Genomic DNA, 19,118 nt, shown 5'->3' with positions numbered 1-19,118 from the left:
ACCATTTGAGAATAGTAAAGGAAAAGTTATTACAGCATATAAAAATCATAATTGCCCATTTGGGATTGCCTTTTGTTTTACATTGAGATTCCTTACCACTATGCTTTTTGCAGGCTGTTGCTGCTTTTGCAGTTTCTGCTGTAGCCTCTCAGTGGGAGAGAACTGGCAAACCCTTTAACCCTCTTCTTGGAGAAACATACGAATTAATCAGGTGAGAATACCAACTTTGTCAGAGTCTTGTTTTTCCTTTGAGATATACACATTTCAACTGGCTTGAACAAAATGGGTTTTTCTAGGAGTGTAAAGTCTGCTTGGTCTTTGTTAATGTAAACTATTTCAAATGTTAGCCAAAACTCTCTGATCTGCAGTATACTGCAAAATTAATGAATGTTAAAAGAATGGTGGAATGAAGTTATATGGCTTTAGTAGAAATGTTATAAGGATTTAAGTATAAATAGATTAATAGAATATTATAGGTAAAATAAGGTTAGAATGTGTTAAGATAATTATAGGACAGAAAACAGAGGAAGATGGAAAGGAATTGCTGAAATAATTGATAGAAGTGGAATACAAAAAGGGAGGTGTGAGGAGGTCGGTGAAATAAGTGAATGAAAGATAAGATATTGAAACTGTTTGAGTGTTTTAAATTGTTTTTGTTTGGTTTTGTTAGTTTAATGTGTTAGTGTTATGTAGTGTTTTTGTATTGTATTGCTCTTTTTTGTTTTTGTTTTGTTTTGTAGTGTTTAAATTGTTCAAAAAGTAATAAATATTTTTTTAAAAAAACAACAACACTCTCTGATCTGTATCAGATATGCTGTTTGACCAGCCGTCTAATTGTTTAGAAATTGTGCAAAATATGAATGTTAAGATTTTCTTGAGGTATAAAGAGGGTGCTCAGGAGGGCCCCAGACTATTGGGGCTGCTTATGAACTACACCATAATCTCCTACTGGAATCTTTACTGTCCTTTTATGGCATTTCTGTATGGGCTCTGGAGGGGGGGATTTTTGAAATCCCAGTCCCCATGTTGACTACTGTACACGCAGGCTTCTCTAGCACTACATTGTTTAGCTGATGGTGTGGATAAACATGGATGAAGGGTGTGGAAAACCAAATGAAAGGGGTTGTATCCATTGTTGTGCTCCACACCTTGGTGGTGGGGGTAAGAGATAAGGGAGAAAGTCCCATTGCTCAAGCAAAAATCCTTGCATGTCCCAGCTCCTAGGGGCAAAGGCAGTTTCGGAGCCCCCTATGTTTTTTAGAGGGAGGCTGGCCCCCTCAATGTTCAGAGGGCATTCGGCTCTTCAGGATGTCACACCGGGCCCACTCAGTGAACTCTGATTGGCAGGGTGCAATACCGCCCAAAATATTTGCGTGTGTATGTGATAGTACGTTGTGTTGTTTTATATTCAAGTGCCAAGCCAAGAATGCCATAAATTCCCATGTAGACATGTTTTTGTTGTATTAATGGTATTATATAGTTTGCTGGTGATGATATTGGTACTTAATACTCAAATATCTACCTCATCACAGTGCTTTAAAAGGTTTATCTACTAATAAGTAACATGGGTAGTAGGGCAGAGTTATTTCCAGCTGTTGTAGGGGAGAGCAGTTGGATTGTACAGCAGTAATTCAGAAGTGGTATTCTGTCTCATTTATACTGATCATTGCCTTTTCTTCTTTGTAGGGAGGATTTAGGATTTAGGTTTATTTCTGAACAAGTCAGTCATCACCCACCTATCAGTGCTTTTTATTCAGAAGGCTTAAACCAAGACTTCATTTTTCACGGATCAATTTACCCTAAACTGAAGTTCTGGGGGAAGAGTGTAGAAGCAGAGCCACGGGGAACAATAACATTGGAACTCCTAAAGTATGTATATATATTTTCTCTTGTTACCTATGTATGACCTCCAAACTGTCTCATGTAAATGCATAGTGTATTGTGATCTTTCTCTGGTTTGCATAGGCCTGTGAGTAGTTGAGCTTAGGTAATTTGAGGGTTTCTTTGCAGTGTACTAGGAGATGAAACACATATACATAAATTACAGTGTGTGAATTGGTTGAGACTTCTGCAGATGATGACACAATCACATGACTTCAACATTTGGGCCTCATTCCCTACCCCTCAACCCTTAGGCAGTTGGCATTTACTGAAACAAAAAAAGTGAATTCTTCTGCTTCTTAAACTGTTATGAGCTATGTGATCAGGAGCTCTGCTGTATTATGGATGACACAAAGTTATCGCTGTCCTGGACTTGGATAACAACTGGTTCAAAATAGGCATCAATTGATTTAACAGTTTGGTAGTTTGCTTTGTTGAATATCAATAAGAAAATACAAAGGACAAACAGATAAGTCTGAGCACTGCTGGGATACAAAAGATAATAAACTACTGAGATGCTTGACATACATGGAAAACAGAATTTAGAAATGATACTTTATGTAATAGCTAAAGTCAAAATAGAAAATATAGACGAGCTTAAGAGCCAAACAGCAAGTATTTCTGTATGTTGTTGCTGAAATCAATATTCCAGCCATATTTATTGATCTTTCACACACACATTGTGTGTGTGTGTGTGTGTGTGTGTGTGTGTGTGTTCAGGCTCTCCTAGTCCAGGAATTATTGAAGCTATTGCACCAGGCATAGCTGATAAAAGATGCTTCTAGTCACGTGGGCCTCCAGTGACAAAGCTGCAACCAAAAGCACCCCTGCCCAGGGCAGGCAATTTGCCAGTTTCTCAGAATGAAGTTGTTGCACCATTTTGGAGGCATATTCCTCAGTATCAAAGGTCCACACTGCACATACAATCAAATGCATGTAACAGTAGCCCATGAGTCCATTTTAGATTACGAAAAGGTGCTTCCAGTGAAGGGACTAGGAAGTGATGAGGGGGTGGTTAACCCTTTCCTCATTCCATACTGTCCCCTCAATGCATCACGCAGTTTTAAATTAACGTGCATTTCGGAACCCAGGAGGGTAAATCTTGCAGGTGGAGATATTGAAAATGGTAAAGGTATGGGAGGAAAGAATTAAGAATTCGTTCTCCTTGCCACCTACCTGCTCTTGATTGTCCTCACAAGTAGTGATTGTCATCTAAATGGGTATCTAAACTGCTGTTATGTGCATAATATGTAACTTGGTGTAAAATTATGAGATCTTGAATTCAATTACTGCAAGTTTAGAGGTGAAATTGCATGTTGATTACATTTAACATGCTTCAAGAGCTTTTAGTACTAGAAAAGAGAGAGATTTGACAGAAGTGCAAGACACCGGCGATAAATACCTTAGCAGAAATAATCATTTCTGTCTGCTGATTTAACTCAAGCTTCTTTTAGCAAGGGCTCTCAGCAGATACTACCCACATATTCAAATTATTAAGGAACTTCAAACAAGCCTCTTTTCTTTCATTCAATTGCTTATTCGTCTTCCATCTGTTCAGAACATTGCACAATTACAATGACTGAGGGTGAACATTGCAGAGACCGCTACAAAAACAGGAGCTGTTCATTGGAAAATGATCTGGAGTGCTTGGATTCTCTTTTCAGATTCTCTGCTTTTAGCGTCCCTGGTATCTGATTGGCCTTTCTTCTCTCCCCCACAGACATAATGAAGCTTACACATGGACTAATCCTACTTGCTGTGTACATAATGTAATTATTGGCCATCTCTGGATAGAACAGTATGGAACAGTAGAAATTATAAATCACAGGTATCCTTTATTTATTTTATTTCATTTGTATTCCCAACTCTTTACCTTCACGGAACTCAATTTTTGCCACTATGTGTCATTTAAAAACTGGAAAGTGGAACAGAGTACAGTGGTACCTTGGGTTACATACGCTTCAGGTTACAAACTCCGCTAACCCAGAAATAGTGCTTCAGGTTAAGAACTTTGCTTCAGGATGAGAACAGAAATTGTGCTGCAGCGGTGCGGCAGCAGCAGGAGGCCCCATTAGCTAAAGTGGTGCTTCAGGTTAAGAACAGTTTCAGGTTAAGAATGGACCTCTGGAACGAATTAAGTTCTTAACCCGAGGTACCACTGTACTCCTATCTTACAGTATGTATAGATTAATGAATTAAAATAAAATACTTCTAGCTCCATTAAGTGGCACAATTGTAATGAAGTCCAGTTTTCTTCTGGTCACTTGGGGAGCAGTTATGTGATAATGATTTGAATGGGTGTGCACTATTATCTCCTTTGTGTTTGGTAGAGATGTTCCTGTGTTTCAAAGATTAGTTGCTAATTTGGAGGTCCGTGTATGTGATCTGCTTCTGCTGGAATTTTTTTCCTGAGCATTACCTCCTTGACAATTTCGCCTGTATGGATTTTTATGTGGGGTCCAACCTCTCAAGCAAATATATTTTAGCCCCCACGATGCCACTGACTTTTGCAGCAGTGGGTAAAAAAAAAATAAAAAAAAATTAACCTAGCACTGGGAAGGGTGGAGCCCAGTGCCCTAATGAGGAAGCAGATCATCCCCTATACCATTGTCAGATGGACCATTTGATGAGCCGAAAGGACCTTGCATTCCTTGGCTAATGTGCATGGATCTTCCGAGAAGCAGCTTGTGGCGTTGGTGTGTCCAGTATGTAGGTGTGTGAGAGAGAGTGGGGTGACCACACCCACCGCTGGGATGCAGCCCCCAGAGAGTTGGCCAAAGGAGAATGTGGCTCCCAGACCCAGTTATAAGCTTCCTGTCTTTCATAAGGAAGCCTGAAAGTTTGGTGCACTCTTCTTTGCTTATATTTCCCTTTTAATAGCTCTTGTACCAAACCTTCAGACGATGACTTAAATGTCATGGAGTTAAAATTCATGCCCAGGGGGAGCAATGGAGATCTGTTGCCATTTTTCACAAGACAGCAAGGGAGATCTGTTGCCATTTTTCACAAGACAGCAGCCACAATCCCTCTTGTACATGCATACCTTTCCATCCTTCCCCTTTCCTTTTTACTTGTACGGCATCACATTGTATCTTAAACCTGTTGTTGAAACTCTGCATGTATGGTTGTAGTGATCCCAACACAGGGACTACCGAAATCGTGCTGGTGTCAGGCAGAAGGCTTTTACAAGAACTTTGTGAGGTTTCAACACCAAGGAATTAATCTGTTAACTACACTTTGTTTTCCTTTTGCAGTACTGGAGATAAATGCATCCTTAACTTTAAACCATGCGGTCTGTTTGGGAAAGAGCTTCACAGAATAGAGGGCTACATTCAGGACAAAAAGTAAGTCTACGTGCTTGTTTATGTGTTCAGGGATTGAGCTCAGTTGCCCTACTCTAGCTTGAGCTTGGCTAGAGGAAAATTTGAGAGGGAGTATGCAGACATACCTGGCCACAGAAGCTGATGTAAATCAAGCTTCTGTAATAAACATTTGTTTGAAGAATATGTTACTGACATCCTGGGTGGAAAATGTAAATATAAGGTTGCTTAGTAAACCTGCAATATTCCCTTCCCTTATTTTATTTTACCAGAAGATATAATCTTAGAGTGGAAATTCAAGTTGAACTCTACAAAAAACACACCCTCGTATTGCTCTCTTTCCCCTGCAATTGTTTTGATCACTTCCTGTGTCCTGGTGGTGTCATATTGTTCATTTCCACCCCCACCCCCCTTTTGTTGCCTTCTGATGGTGGGAAGGATAAATACACCTTTTGATGATACTGAGATGCAAGTGACTCATCTTCCACGTTACAGAGGAGCAACAGTGAGCTCAATAGGGTGTCATTTTTAGCAGCAGCTCCTTGCTGAGAGTAACATGCAGTTCTGCTCATAGTTTGGTCTGAACTAAATACAGTCTGGGCTTTAGTTATGTTCAGTGTTATTATTTTTCAAAATAAACAGTAAGAAGAAACTGGCAGTGATCTATGGCAAATGGACAGAATGTTTGTGGTGTGTTGATCCTTCCACTTACGACAACTACAAGAAGCACGAGAGGAGAGGTGGTGACCAGAGGAAACCAAAGCCGGTAATGTTTGTTGATGTTGTGATGGCAGGAGGAGGACTTAAACTCTTAAACTTAAACTCTTCTACTTAAATGAGGTGTTCCTCAAAAAGGAAACATTGGAAGGAACCAAACTGATGCAGTATTAGGTGGACTGAGTAAAGCTTATACTTGATTATCTTTGTGACAAGGGTCCAGATCTTCCAAATTAAAGTGTTTTGCGAACTCCCACAGACTTCAGTATCTGCCTGGAATGAGCATTAGGAGAAGCTGCTGTCCAAGTTTAATCACATCTTATCGTCTTCACATTAGATTGTTAAAAATGAGAATGCTACTGATGCGTTGGGGTTTTTTAGCTGTAAAGCTGTAAATTGAGGCTATGCTGTTCTGCGACTTTTTCTGTTTGGGCATATAATAAACCCTTTAATAGAGCCCCTCTGTGAACAATCTCAGGTTTTCATTTTGTCTCCTGCTTCTTCTGTACTCTGTGGATTGTAAATCTCCTGGGATCAAGAGCTAGATTTTAATGTACCAATATCCAATCTCCTTTCTTGATGTATTTGTGTTTTGGGAGTTACTACCTGTTATTTTGAGGGGGCCCATTCTTGGGCCTCAGCTTACATACGGTTCTTGAGGGGAAATGACTATTTGCTTGTTTGTATGAACAAAAACAGAAGAAAAGAGAATAGAGGCTGGAATAGAATATAAAAGGAACAATGAATAGGGTTGTTCACAGCCCCCATCCGAACTTGTCCTGGAGTCCTGATTTGGGGCGCCAGATCACCACCTACCTGGGGAACACCTGGGAATCTGGCCCCAAATCAATTCAGAGGCAGGGCATATGTTCAGTTAGGATTATTTTACATCTTTCCTTTAAAAAACAAAAAAACACAACAAAACCTAATTCACCATATGCTGCAGGTAGGGGAAGGAGAGGCTGTGTCCTTCCCTGGCCTTGCTCTATATCACATTTAATCAGGATTTAAAGCCCCGATAAAGCATGAGAATCAAGAGGGGGGCAGGAGAAGAGATGCTGTGTCATTTTGAACTTGACATACGTCTTACTTTCCCTGAACTATGTCTTTGTTTCAAGAGTGATGATGCTGATAATGATGAAGCAGATGATATGCCAGAGATCCAAGAGACTGTGCAAGTTGTACCTGGCAGTAAGCTACTTTGGAGGATAAGCACTAGACCACCAAATTCATCCCAGGTAAGTTGCTTATTAATTGGTATATTGGGAGCAGGGACATAATTCAAAAGACCTAGTTCAAGTAAGGTAGACTAATCACACTACAACAATCAGACCAAAGGCCTATCTAGTCTAGCATTCAGCTCTCACAGCAATCAGCCACATGCCTACTGTAAGAATTTGTGTGTGTGTGTGTGTGTGTGTGTGAGAGAGAGAGAGAGAGAGAGAGGAGAGAACAAACCTTTTGTTACTCTTGAGCTCTGCTACAACCAAATGAGAGAGAATCTATCTTGACCTTTGGACTCTGTATTCTTACTATTAATAGTGTTGTTATTAGATGTTTTATTTTGCTTATCATGGAAGGTTTAAGGAACACCAGGTAGAGATGGTTACCAGTACTCTTTTATATTACATTAAAAGTGTGGGAATTATAGGGGGAAAGGAAACTCTGAGGTCATTCCAAGCTAAGTAGTTTGCCATGCTGCCTATTGATGTACCCACATAATATATGTGGCTCAACCTGCCTCAAGATTATTTTTTCACTATCTGTACTTTTTTCCTGTTTGGCCATAATGAGGATTGGTAGTACTGTGGCAGAATGAGAGAGATAACTGAAATTCTGCTGAATTAAATTTGGATATTAGACACAAGCTTTTCCAAAATGCCTTACTGCACAAGCATATTCTTCAGTTGTGCAAAAATGCTATGGCAGGTTGCCAAAGACAATATTTCCGAGCTCAAAAAGTATTCCACAGCAACCAAACAGTATTGATCTCCAAAACTGATATTTCACTTTGATGGTCACTTCTTGCATCATCTCTGTACAAGACACAATAGAAAACTCCATTTTTTGGACTGTTTCCTGTGCTTGTTCCCTGTAGCAGGGCAGACATCTCTAATATTGATGATCAATCCACATTTTGTCCTTGTGGACTGAAAGGATTCCATTTAGCTGCTGCGTGTTTTTCAATGGCAGGACTGTTGTTAATGGGCTTCCTTTTGTGCTGCTTTTGCTGTTATGAGAGAGGTGAATTTGCCGCCCCCCCCCCCTTTTAAAATAGAGATGACCTCTTCCAGGTCATTCTCACATTGCTTCTGTTCTGTGTTTCATCATCTCTGATTGCCTTGCCATCTCTGTGTTCTTGGGCAGACGTTGCTTATGATTCTGTCGGAGGTGTTTTTGATTTTCGGGTTGCTTTTTTTGGCAAATTCAGTGTTCAACCAGTTCATGCAGGACTCGGACAAATGACTCAGCAGTTTCTCCTAGCATAGTAGGCTGCAGTCCTAACTCCACTTACCTGAGTATAACCCCCCATTTTATGAAACAAGACTTACCTCTGAGTTAGGTTGGGATTGTGCTGTTAGCTCTCTGATAAAAGCAGGCCCTCTGAGGAAGCACAGCACATTTTGGAATGAAGTATATATGGAATTTAAAAGCAATGCTGTCTTCTTTGCCCCATAGCAGCTAATAGCAGTTTCTAATGAGGGGAGGGGGAGAGAATCACGTTGCATGAAAGGCTAAAGCACTTCTTCCCTCAGTGCTTCCCCTGAGGGGATCTCCACCCAAGCACTCACTGCTACTTTGCTTAGGAGGAAGGCTTGCTCGCTTATCTCTGCATAGCACTGGTGGGTAATGCCATAGCACATCTTTATAGGATGCAAATGTCCATTCACCCTGACAATATAAACACATTTTTGTTTCCGTTCAAGATGTACAATTTCACCAATTTTGCCGTCAGTCTCAACGAACTAGAAAAAGGCATGGAAGAAGTGCTGGCTCCCACTGACTGTCGATTGAGGCCAGACATCAGATACATGGAGAATGGAGAAATTGGTATGTGTGAGTGGGTAGGTTTTAGGAGTGGGCCTGCCGGCCTGCCTGCCCATGCAGATTAGAAATTCCAAGCATTATATTCTGCCATTTTGCATGCCTCTTTCCTCTCATTTATGTTAATGCAGAAATTTATAGCCTGCCCTTCAGTAAGTTCCCAAGGCAGGTGGATGGTAGAATGGGCCTCTGGGGGGCGGGGAAGTAGTCACCCACGTAACTGCCTATGGACTACTTAAAGCTTCAGGTATCACATATTATAATAAAACTGCAAATTATAAAATGATACTCCGGAACAGCTCCCTGTTGGCTTAATTCCAGCCACCTTTCACCCAGCTTCGTCTAGTGATCAGGCTGCATTTCTCTTTGATTCAGACCTGACAGTTGTGCCTTTGTAATCTTGCAGTCATGTTGCTGTGTTACTTTTTAGTAGAGCTGCTTTGGTGAATGGGAGGGTGCAGCTGTTAATGGATTGCGGTGCTTTTCTTCCTGCTGGCAGACCCCTCACAATTATGGGATTTGCCTTTTTGGGCAACTTGCTAAAATCAAAGTCTGGGCATCTTTCAGTGACCAAGTTTAAGGTGGTGGTCTGAGTAGAATGAGAAAAAATTGCTTTGTGTTGTGAGCTTTCCTTAAATGTGTTCTTAAAACTATCTGGATTTTGTTTCTCTACCTTCCATTCCTTTGTACTTTTTCTCCTTATTTTATAAAGTAATCAGTCCCTATTAAAATGTCTGTTAGATCTGGCTAGCAAAGAGAAAGAGAGACTAGAAGAGAAGCAGAGAGCTGCTCGTAAGGAACGTGCAAAAGATGAAGCCGAATGGAGAACAAGGTAACTAATGGTGGAAACGGAAACTGGCTGTGCAGTTAGGCTGTTTGCAGTTATGGCCATATGAAGATTACCACAAGTGCATGTTTGTTGGTAACATGCTTACTCTGAGGAGGGAGGCTGTTTGTGTGAACAGAGAAACTAGATGAGGTTGGTATAAGGATCAAAGTAGTGTAGAATCGGTTTGTGCAGTCTTTTTCCTCCTCAGAAATCCCTGTGCCTTCTTAATTAGCAGTAGAGAGAAGCAGTGCAGCCTTTTCTGGTACTACTACAGCAGTGTGCTCAATAAGTGTTATTAATACTAATGTTAATAGTGCTGGCAGCTGACCTAATGCTCAGATGGGTTGCTGAAGGGGGAACTGGGTGGCAACCTGCAAGTTCTCCTTAAAGCCAGTGAAGGGTCATAACTCTTTACCCTGGCATTTTACACTAGATAGATAGGACCTACTCTAGTTGTGATTTGTTTCAATGCTGCATTTTATATTGCTGTAACCCACACGGGGACCTTTTGGTGAAGGGCAAGTAATAACTCTAATCATACTCCAGTGACAGAGGCCATGCTTCTCTGACAGGTTAAGGTATGGCTGTGGGACCCTCCAGACTGGAGCATTTGTGTGGGTGTGTTCTGTGACACATCATTCACACAGTAATGGTGCATTAGCTGCAGATTTATGCTGGACCATCTGCACTCCTGCATTCTAGTGCAACAAAAGCGGGCAAAATGAAGTAAGGCAGAACCATAAAAGTTACAGAATTCCCTTGAGGCATTTATAGGTCAAAAGTAGCACTTTGAATTGAGCCTGGAGACTAAGAGTGTAGTCGTGCTAGAATTGGTTTTATATGCTTGGACTGTCTTGCTCCAGTCGGCAATCTGGATGCTGAATTCTGCAACAGCTGCAGTTTCTAAACCATCTTCAAAGGCAGCTTTATGTATAACGCATTACAGTCATTTAGCCTGGAGGTTACCAGAGCTTAGGCAACAGAGGTTAGGCTTTATTAATGTATTTTACGGTTGCACCTAACATTTCCCCAACCCACTGTCTCCTTTTTTCCACAGATGGTTTTATCAGGGCACCAATCCATACCTTGGGACTCCTGACTGGTTATACTCAGGAGGGTACTTTGATAGAAACTTCTTTGACTGTCCAGATATATACTGAAATCTTGAATGCAGTTGCTCCTTTGCCCAGGTTCGGCAGACTTTACTCCAGTGACTCTGGCACCGCCATGACCAGAAACCATCCTTTTTCTAAAGCTAGATTTTAATGAAAATGATCAGTCATCAATGAAGGAATTGTCACAATTTTGATTGCCAAAATGTCTCCCTAAAGCTGCAACCTGAAATTATCATGTTTCAGAGGAAAGTGGTTTGCACGTTTTTGTTTGATTCCCCCTTATTTGTCATTTTATTTTTGGCCAGAACTAACGCAGTGTAGCCAGAGGGGAGGCAGTACTGACTCCAACGTGTAACTTCTTAAATAAAGATGATAGCCAAGGAATTTCTTAAGTGTCAGCAGTAAGAGATGCCTTTTAAGTATTCTGAACTTGGAGCAACAATGGTGAATCGGTACGATAGAAATATGCTTGTGGCCATTGGAAAGGTATCTAATGAGAATCGGAGCAACTGGAATTATTGGGAGTCTTCTGAATCGCCTGTAATTTTAAAAGTTTGACAAATATAGCATTAGGCTTAATTTGCAGTTTCGGAAGCTGTTACTTTGTTCTGCCTCAATTTTAGGGCACTGTGATTATCAATGAAATGAAGTACCTGTGATTTCCCCGCCCCCCCCAAACAAACTTCTGCATTGAATGTTGGGCATGGTTTGTAGGTGTTCATAGCAGGCACTTCCTTGTTTGAAGTTTCAGAATGTTTTGCTTTTAAAACACATGACACTTTGGAAATATTTATAGGACCAGGGTGCTTTGTGTGTAACGTAAGAAACAACATTTTTGCTTTTGTTCAGACATACCTGCTTTGGCAGGTTGACATTATTCAGGATTTTTAGGCATATTTACAAACACACACTCCTTTCTCTTTGGATTTACTTGGAATGTATTTGCAAAAAGGTCATGATTTGGTGTGGTTTTTTTAATGCTTGTTCTGAAGCACTGACTGTGTCAGGACTGATTCTTGAAAAGCAATTCCTTCTTGCTACCTTTTGGCTAAAGCTGGATGATTTTAACGGAAGCTTTCATTGAACTTTCTTGAGAGTGGATTTATTTTTGCAGATTTAAACTTTGGGAAAGCCATATAATCCCTGAGCTATTTGAGTCATGGACAGGGGAGTGTTTTTCTGGTTATTTATACATTTCTAGAAGTCAGGTAAAAATTACTGACTAGTTGTGGGCTTGAAGAAAAATCAGGTGGGCAATTCACCCATTTTAAAACATTTTCAAAAACAAATGGTTAAATTTGTGAAATCTATGAAATTAGAGAGAAGCTCCTCGTGAAATTCACTGTAATTACTGACATCAGGAGGGGTTGCAAGGACAACTTAGTGATCAATTATGTGGATATAATATGAGGGGCTATAGCATTTTGGCTATTCTAGATTTACCACTTAATATATTTAAGGTGTCCAATCTGCTTTTCACATATATTTTGAAGCATCATACTTGCAGATGTCAACCCAAGACCTGAAATTTGAAGTGCATCTAAAGAAGTAAAGCTCTAGAGACGTTTATTTAAAAAACAGCTGTTGGGGTTGCATAGCTATTTTGTTGCAGTGCCCATGGAGCAGGAAAATTTGACTGCAGCATTATTTTAGTCACATTACATTAATATTTCCAGCAAAGAAGTTCCCATGAAAACATTCAAGGCAATAAAAGACACTACTGAGAGAACTGTCTTTGACTAGTGTGCCTTGTTTTTAGCACTAAACTTGATGTTGTCCTTGGGCATTTATCTGCCAAGTATTGCAGCTTCATGTTCTTTATTTCAGCAGGGCTTAAAACGTATGGAGAAAGCCCTTCCCTCAGGTCATCTGGACCACCCAGCTTGTGCCACTGTAGTTTGTATGTTTCCCATTTCCCCTTGCAATGAATGAATACCACCTGCTTCCTAAGGCTATGTTAATTGTTCATGAACAATTAATGCGTTGCTCATATTGTGCCCAGCATTTGTCCCAGTCTTGACAGCATTGAGATTTTTGTTTTGTCTCCCTTTTCCCAAAAGATAGCTGGCAGGAAGGAGGGAGGGAAGATGCCCACATTCAATTTCTCTCTCCTCTCTTCTGGCCAGTGGTAGAGGAAAATGAATTTTAAGCCAATATCTTTATTTTTAAAAAGTTACAGCTACTCCCACCTTGTGCATATAGACAAGTTGTGGCATGCTACACTAATGCTTGCAAGGATTACTTTTAATTTTGAATTGCAGAAGAAATGCAGTTGCCCCAGCTTAAAGCTTAAAAATAAGTTGGCAAGGGATATTTTTTGCATCTCAAGATGAAAGACGTTCTCCAGTTTTTAAATATGTAACTGTTTAAAATCCATGCTTTATTTCCATTTCGTATGCTCAATTTGATTTTTGATTTTTAAGGGAATAATTTCCATTACTTTCATTCTGCATTTGGTTTACGGACATGTAAGTCATGCCCACAGGTTAGACCTCCTGCCCATCTTTCCTAGGTACACTCCTGACCACAATGGTGGTGCCTGCACAGATCCATTTAACACATAGTGGGAATAAAAGTTGGTAGGTTCCAATCAGAGGACGTCTGAGCTGCCACCTATCCTGGAGAAAATAGTGGGAGGTTTAGTTTAGCAATTGCTACTCTGTAAATGATGAATTGCACTGAAAATGTTTGTTTATAAAACTGCAAACACATTTTCCCGCTTTTGTCTTTAATTTCTAACCTGCCTATTGCTAGGTCAGGAATTTATATAAATATAATGCACGAGAATAGATTCCAATTAAAATACACACTAAAGTTTGAGGCCCTTAAAAGCTTTAACTGTAATATTAAATTGTCTTTTAAAGGAAAAAAAGATAGTCACCTAGCTTGTTTACATTTAACCTGCACTTGTTATTGGTACCACCTCCATAACTTAAGCACTGCCTTACAAAGTTGACCATTTGACACCTCCATGCGAAAAAGCACTTTTGAAATTAATTATGTTACATGTTAAGGTAGATTTTAACTTAAAGCAAATATTTTTTGTGGAGTTACTTATTTTCCTGGCTGCTCACTTTCCGTTGTATTGGTTTGAATTGTGGCTTGTGCACACATTAGCCCTGCTGGTCGGTATCCCCAGGCTTCGATGTGCAGATGGTTGCCTTTCTAAAGAAGGGCTTCCTTGCTGCTGCTGCTTCAGTGTTGGCGAGAATGCCACATGCACATCCCCAACGCTTGTATGAAGCTGTCAGTTAACACTGAAGTAAACAGGGATGCTCTGCTGGTGCAAGGCTGCCTGTGCACATAATAGCTTTGTGGGCCTTCAGTTGGGGTCGTTGCTTTTCCTCTTGCTGTGCCCGAAGGTAGCTGTGTTTACTTTGTGTTAGATGCAATTAGAACCAAGAATAGTAACTCTAGACTACCTCTGGCATAGCACGATGGCAGTAGAGCATTAATCCTGGATAAAGCCAATTGCCGAGGGATAAATTCTGCAGAAATATAATGTGTCCACAAACCTTTGATAGTCTTCACCTGCTCCCACATCCATTTCCACACATAGTAGAATTGGCTACATTATTATTTTAACTGATTTGGCTGGATGCCAGACTTGCATGACACTATGAATAACTTGAGTCCTCTGGCAGGATGACATTGACTGAAAGGTATAGATAATTTTTTATTTTAAAGGAACAAAATATTTGAGATCCTGCTAAGAAAGTATTTGTTTTACCTTCTGACTCTGAAAATGAAACTAACTCTGGAAAGTGCACCTTCCTGATAGAATGAGCTTGGTAAAACTTTATTTTCACCAAGAGATATAATTGGGTTTGTAGCTGTTGCACCTTGCCTACAATTTGGGATGGATCATAACAACGTACAGCTGCAACCATTTATTTTGCCTTATGGTACATTTACTAATCCATGGCACAGATTAAGAGATAAACCATGATTAGATTAAACTCTCCACACAATTGCATTTGCAGTCACATCTATTTTCTTTTGAAGTGAGTAATCATAAATTAATGAGCACGTACATATGAGCCACAAACATGTTTCATTAGAATTTTGATACAATTTTTGCTTCCAAGAGTTCCATCCCAAATCTACAAAGGTTGCAAGAGGCTTCAGATCACAAACTGTAATATTCAGGTAGCTTGTGATTCTAAAAAACTTAATAAAAACTTTGTGATGTAATCATGCAAACAGTCAGGTGCCTAGTGTGGTCTTTAATCTTTCTCCTGTTTACTGTATTCTGTATTTTAATGTTGCAGATAAAATGTAGCTGTTCCTGTTTATGTAGTGTTTTAATTCTTAAATTAATTTGATAATGTACTGTAATGTTGCCTCTCAAAATACACATGTGCTTTCGGGTTAATTGTAAAATAAAGCAATATTTAAATTTATGTAAAGCTAACGGTTCTAACACAGAAAAATTGATTTTTTAGTATGATTTTTATAGCATGGAAAAATTAAACTATATATATATATATTTCCCCTTTCCCAGTCCACTCTCTGCTGCTGCTGCTATTGCTGTTCTATTTTGCCTTACTTATTTTGCTGTATCCCTCTTAATGATTATTTACATACCTGGCACAGTCTACTTGGAATTTCTGTCGTCCAAACCTCATTTGAAACAAAACGGGCTTGCAAGAGAGCATTTTGCTGCTCCGGTTGTGCATGGTGTGCGCAAATGCGACTCCAAGTCACTTCAATGGGGTTTGTACTGGTGAGCAGTTCCTGGCAGATTGTGCCCACTGTATTTTTTTGCCTTATCCACGTTGCATGAAAACATCAGAGGATAATAATAATAATAATAAATAAGAGGCTTTAGTGAAATGGATTTATTTTTATAATATTTAATAACTGTCAATACCCATCTATATTAACTATATAAAAAATCATATTTACCTTTTTAGAGAAGTCTGTACAGGTTTGTGGACATAAATGTTAAAACTGTAAATCTGAATAAAGGTTGTTTTGGAGAAGACAAGTTACTTCCAACTCTTGTTTTGTCATTGATTCTTAGCAGGGTTCCTCTCCTCCCCCGACTCTGACTCATTTGACAAATATTATTCCCAGATAATTATTTCAAAATAAGAGCTGATAACACCTTTGCCGCATTGACCCAGCTGGAGTGGATGAAGTGCCAGCCCAGTAACCCTTTCCTTCTTGAATTAGACCCCCAATGGCACCCCCTCCCCACTATTGCCAAGTTTTTTTAAAAAAACTTTTGTTGCTGCACTTAATCCCTGCCTGTCTTTCATGCACATCCTCATCTGGTACCACCTGAAGCATGTTGCTTGATCCTGTGGCATGGCAGGGCCGGCCCTGATCCTGCTTTCAATGAAAACAACATGACCCAGTTTAAACTGATCCTAGGGATGTGCCCTCACACATACCTTTACATTGTTTATCATTTGTAGAGAAATGTAGTTACAATGCTCTTGCAATGGTGGACCCAAGGAACTAAAAAACCACAAAAACTTGGAATCATATATGCCATCCCTGCACGTACCTCCCACTGCACAAACTGCTGCTGTAATGAAGTTGCCAACTTTAGATTGCCTGGACCTTCTTGTGCTTTTGCCATCTGAGTGGCAGTGGGAGAAGCGGTTCATATGCATCTTCTTCCCATTCTGCAGCTTCATGAGAGGAGGAGAGAAATCGTCAAGTTCTCTCCTGGAGCTGGTATGGTGGAGCATCCTTTATTTGTGAGGCCCAACTCCTGCACAAGCATATTGAAGGAGGGATAAAGAAATATCGCATCCCCGTTGCCTCTACATGGGTAGGAGGCTTGAAGGATGGTACACAAATTGGATACAAGGGCGATGCAGTGGAGGAAACAACAAAGGGCGCACCGTCATGAACTTGAAAGTGTTAGGTTGTTATTATTTTTATTTTTTTTAATACTGCTCTGTTTTAGAATTTTAAAATATATTTTCTTATTATTAAAGTGATGGGGTTTCAACTATGTTTTGGTTGCTTATCATCTTTTCTGAGCCACTGTGAGAGCACCTGTGATACTGAAAAGGGTATTCAGGTTGAAATTAGGAAGGACTGTAATTTCAATACCAGGACACTGCCTCCACTAAAGAGAAAAGGGTTTGCTAAATGCCCCGATAATTCAATTCCAGAACATCCATAGTGGGATGAATATAAATTTTCCTGACTTGAGGAATGCATTGTCCACTGAAGTTTATATGATCAATTGCTTGTAGGATGGATCACAGAATAATATTAGAGGCAGTTGGAACTTGAGCTATGAAGCTTCCAGGTACAGTGGTACCTTGGTTCTCAAACTTAATCCGTTTGACTCCCGAAACCATTCGAAAACCAAGGTGCGGCTTCCGATTGGCTGCAGCTGCTTACTGGACTCAAGCAGAACCCGCGTTGGACGTTCAGCAAACATTTGCAAACCGGAACACTTACTTCCAGGTTTGCGGCGTCCGAGAGCCGATTTGTTCGACAACTAAGTCGTTTGGGAACCAAGGTACCACTGTAATATATTAACATATATCTTCTCTCAACCTACATGCCAACTGAAGGGAGTGTCTCTCAGCTTGTTGCAGATTGAACTCTCCTCCCTTATCCAGCAACCGGCCCTCACACCTCTGACCTTGTTTTCAGAGAGGTTTACAGCCAGGCTGGATTATATATTGATATATTGACCAAAACCAGTTTCAAATCCATCTCGTGATATCGGTTTCATAATTTTTGAACTGGCAGTATATGTGTGTGTGTGATGCAAAAATCACAATGGGGGAAAACCCATGTAGCCAGGCAATGCCTCTGCATAGCTCCATCCTTATTTCAGACATTGTAATATATCAGTATATTGCAATGTTTAGCAGTTGAGAACCAGATATTGCCCAGTCCTATGCCACACAATTTGTGAACAAAAAAAGAGAGGGAGGGGAAGTAAATTACTCTGAATTCCTAGGGCAATGGCCCATCTATTCCAGTATCCCGTTCTCACAGTGGCCAGCCAAATCCCTGTGGGAAACCAGAGAGCAGAACCTGAGCACAATAATAATAATAATTTATTATTTGTACCCCGCCCATCTGGCTGGGTTTCCCCAGCCATTCTGGGCGGCTTCCATAGAAACCAAAAATACACTAAAATATCACAGATTAAAAACTTTCCTGAACAGGGCTGCCTTAAGATGTCTTCTGAATGTCAGGTAGTTATTTATCGCTTTGACATCTGATGGGAGGGCGTTCCACAAGGCGGGCTCCACTACCGAGAAGGCCCTCTGCCTGGTTCCCTGTAGCTTTGCTTCTCGCAATGAGGGAACCGCCAGAAGGCCCTCGGCGCTGGACCTCAGCGTCCGTGCAGAACGATGGGGGTGGAGACGCTCCTTCACGTATACTGGGCTGAGGCCGTTTAGGGCTTTAAAGGTCAACACCAGCACTTTGAATTGTGCGCGGAAACGTACTGGGAGCCAATGTAGGTCTTTCAAGACCGGTGTTATGTGGTCTCGGTGGCCGTCACCAGTCTAGCTGCCGCATTCTGGATTAGTTGTAGTTTCCGAGTCACCTTCAAAGGTAGCCCCACATAGAGCGCATTGCTCTAGTCTAAGCGGGAGATAACTAGAGCATGCACCACTCTGGCGAGACAGTCCGCGGGCAGGTAGGGTCTCTGCCTGCGTACCAGGTGGAGTTGGTAGACAGCTGCTCTGGATACAGAATTGACCTGCACCTCCATGGACAGCTGTGAGTCCAAAATGACTCCCAGGCTGCGCACCTGGTCCTTCAGGGGCACCGTTACCCTATTCAGGACCAGGGAGTCCTCCACACCAGCCCGCCCCCTGTCCCCCAAAAACAGTACTTCTGTCTTGTCAGGATTCAACTTCAACCCATTAGCTGCCATCCATCCTCCAACCGCCTCCAGGCACTCACACAAGACCTTCACCGCCTTCACAGGTTCTGGTTTGAAAGAGAGGTAGAGCTGGGTATCATCTGCATATTGATGGGACCCCCAGTCCAAACCCCCTGATGATCTCTCCCAGCGGCTTCATATAGATGTTAAAGAGCATGGGGGAGAGGACGGAACCCTGAGGCACCCCACAAGTGAGGGCCCAGGGGTCTGAACACTCATCCCCCACCACCACTTTCTGAACACGGCCCAGGAGGAAGGAGCGAAACCACTGTATGACAGTGCCCACAACAGCTCTTTCGCCTCCTCTTGTTTCCAGCAACTGGTATTCAGTG

The 19,118-nt window shown here is 41.0% G+C and overlaps 1 protein-coding gene across 2 annotated transcripts in view; it reads left to right on the top strand.

Annotated features, from left to right (window-relative positions):
* Positions 1-15,908, top strand: part of OSBPL2 (oxysterol binding protein like 2) — a 55,829-nt gene extending 39,921 nt beyond the window's left edge. For both annotated transcript variants that reach the window (XM_083447501.1, XM_083447500.1), the window contains 9 exons: positions 114-211; positions 1,687-1,869; positions 3,602-3,709; positions 5,136-5,225; positions 5,844-5,967; positions 7,037-7,156; positions 8,846-8,969; positions 9,705-9,795; positions 10,850-15,908. In XM_083447501.1, the coding sequence (XP_083303627.1) occupies positions 114-211; positions 1,687-1,869; positions 3,602-3,709; positions 5,136-5,225; positions 5,844-5,967; positions 7,037-7,156; positions 8,846-8,969; positions 9,705-9,795; positions 10,850-10,952 (1,041 nt within the window). In that variant the 3' untranslated portion in view covers positions 10,953-15,908. The remainder of the gene's footprint in view (positions 1-113; positions 212-1,686; positions 1,870-3,601; positions 3,710-5,135; positions 5,226-5,843; positions 5,968-7,036; positions 7,157-8,845; positions 8,970-9,704; positions 9,796-10,849) is intronic.
* Positions 15,909-19,118: the final 3,210 nt, after the last annotated feature.

This window comes from Podarcis tiliguerta (genome assembly GCF_965153285.1).
Source record: "Podarcis tiliguerta genome assembly, chromosome: 6".
NCBI classification, from domain to species: Eukaryota; Metazoa; Chordata; class Lepidosauria; order Squamata; family Lacertidae; genus Podarcis; species Podarcis tiliguerta.
This window is presented reverse-complemented; position numbering and strand designations above follow the sequence as displayed.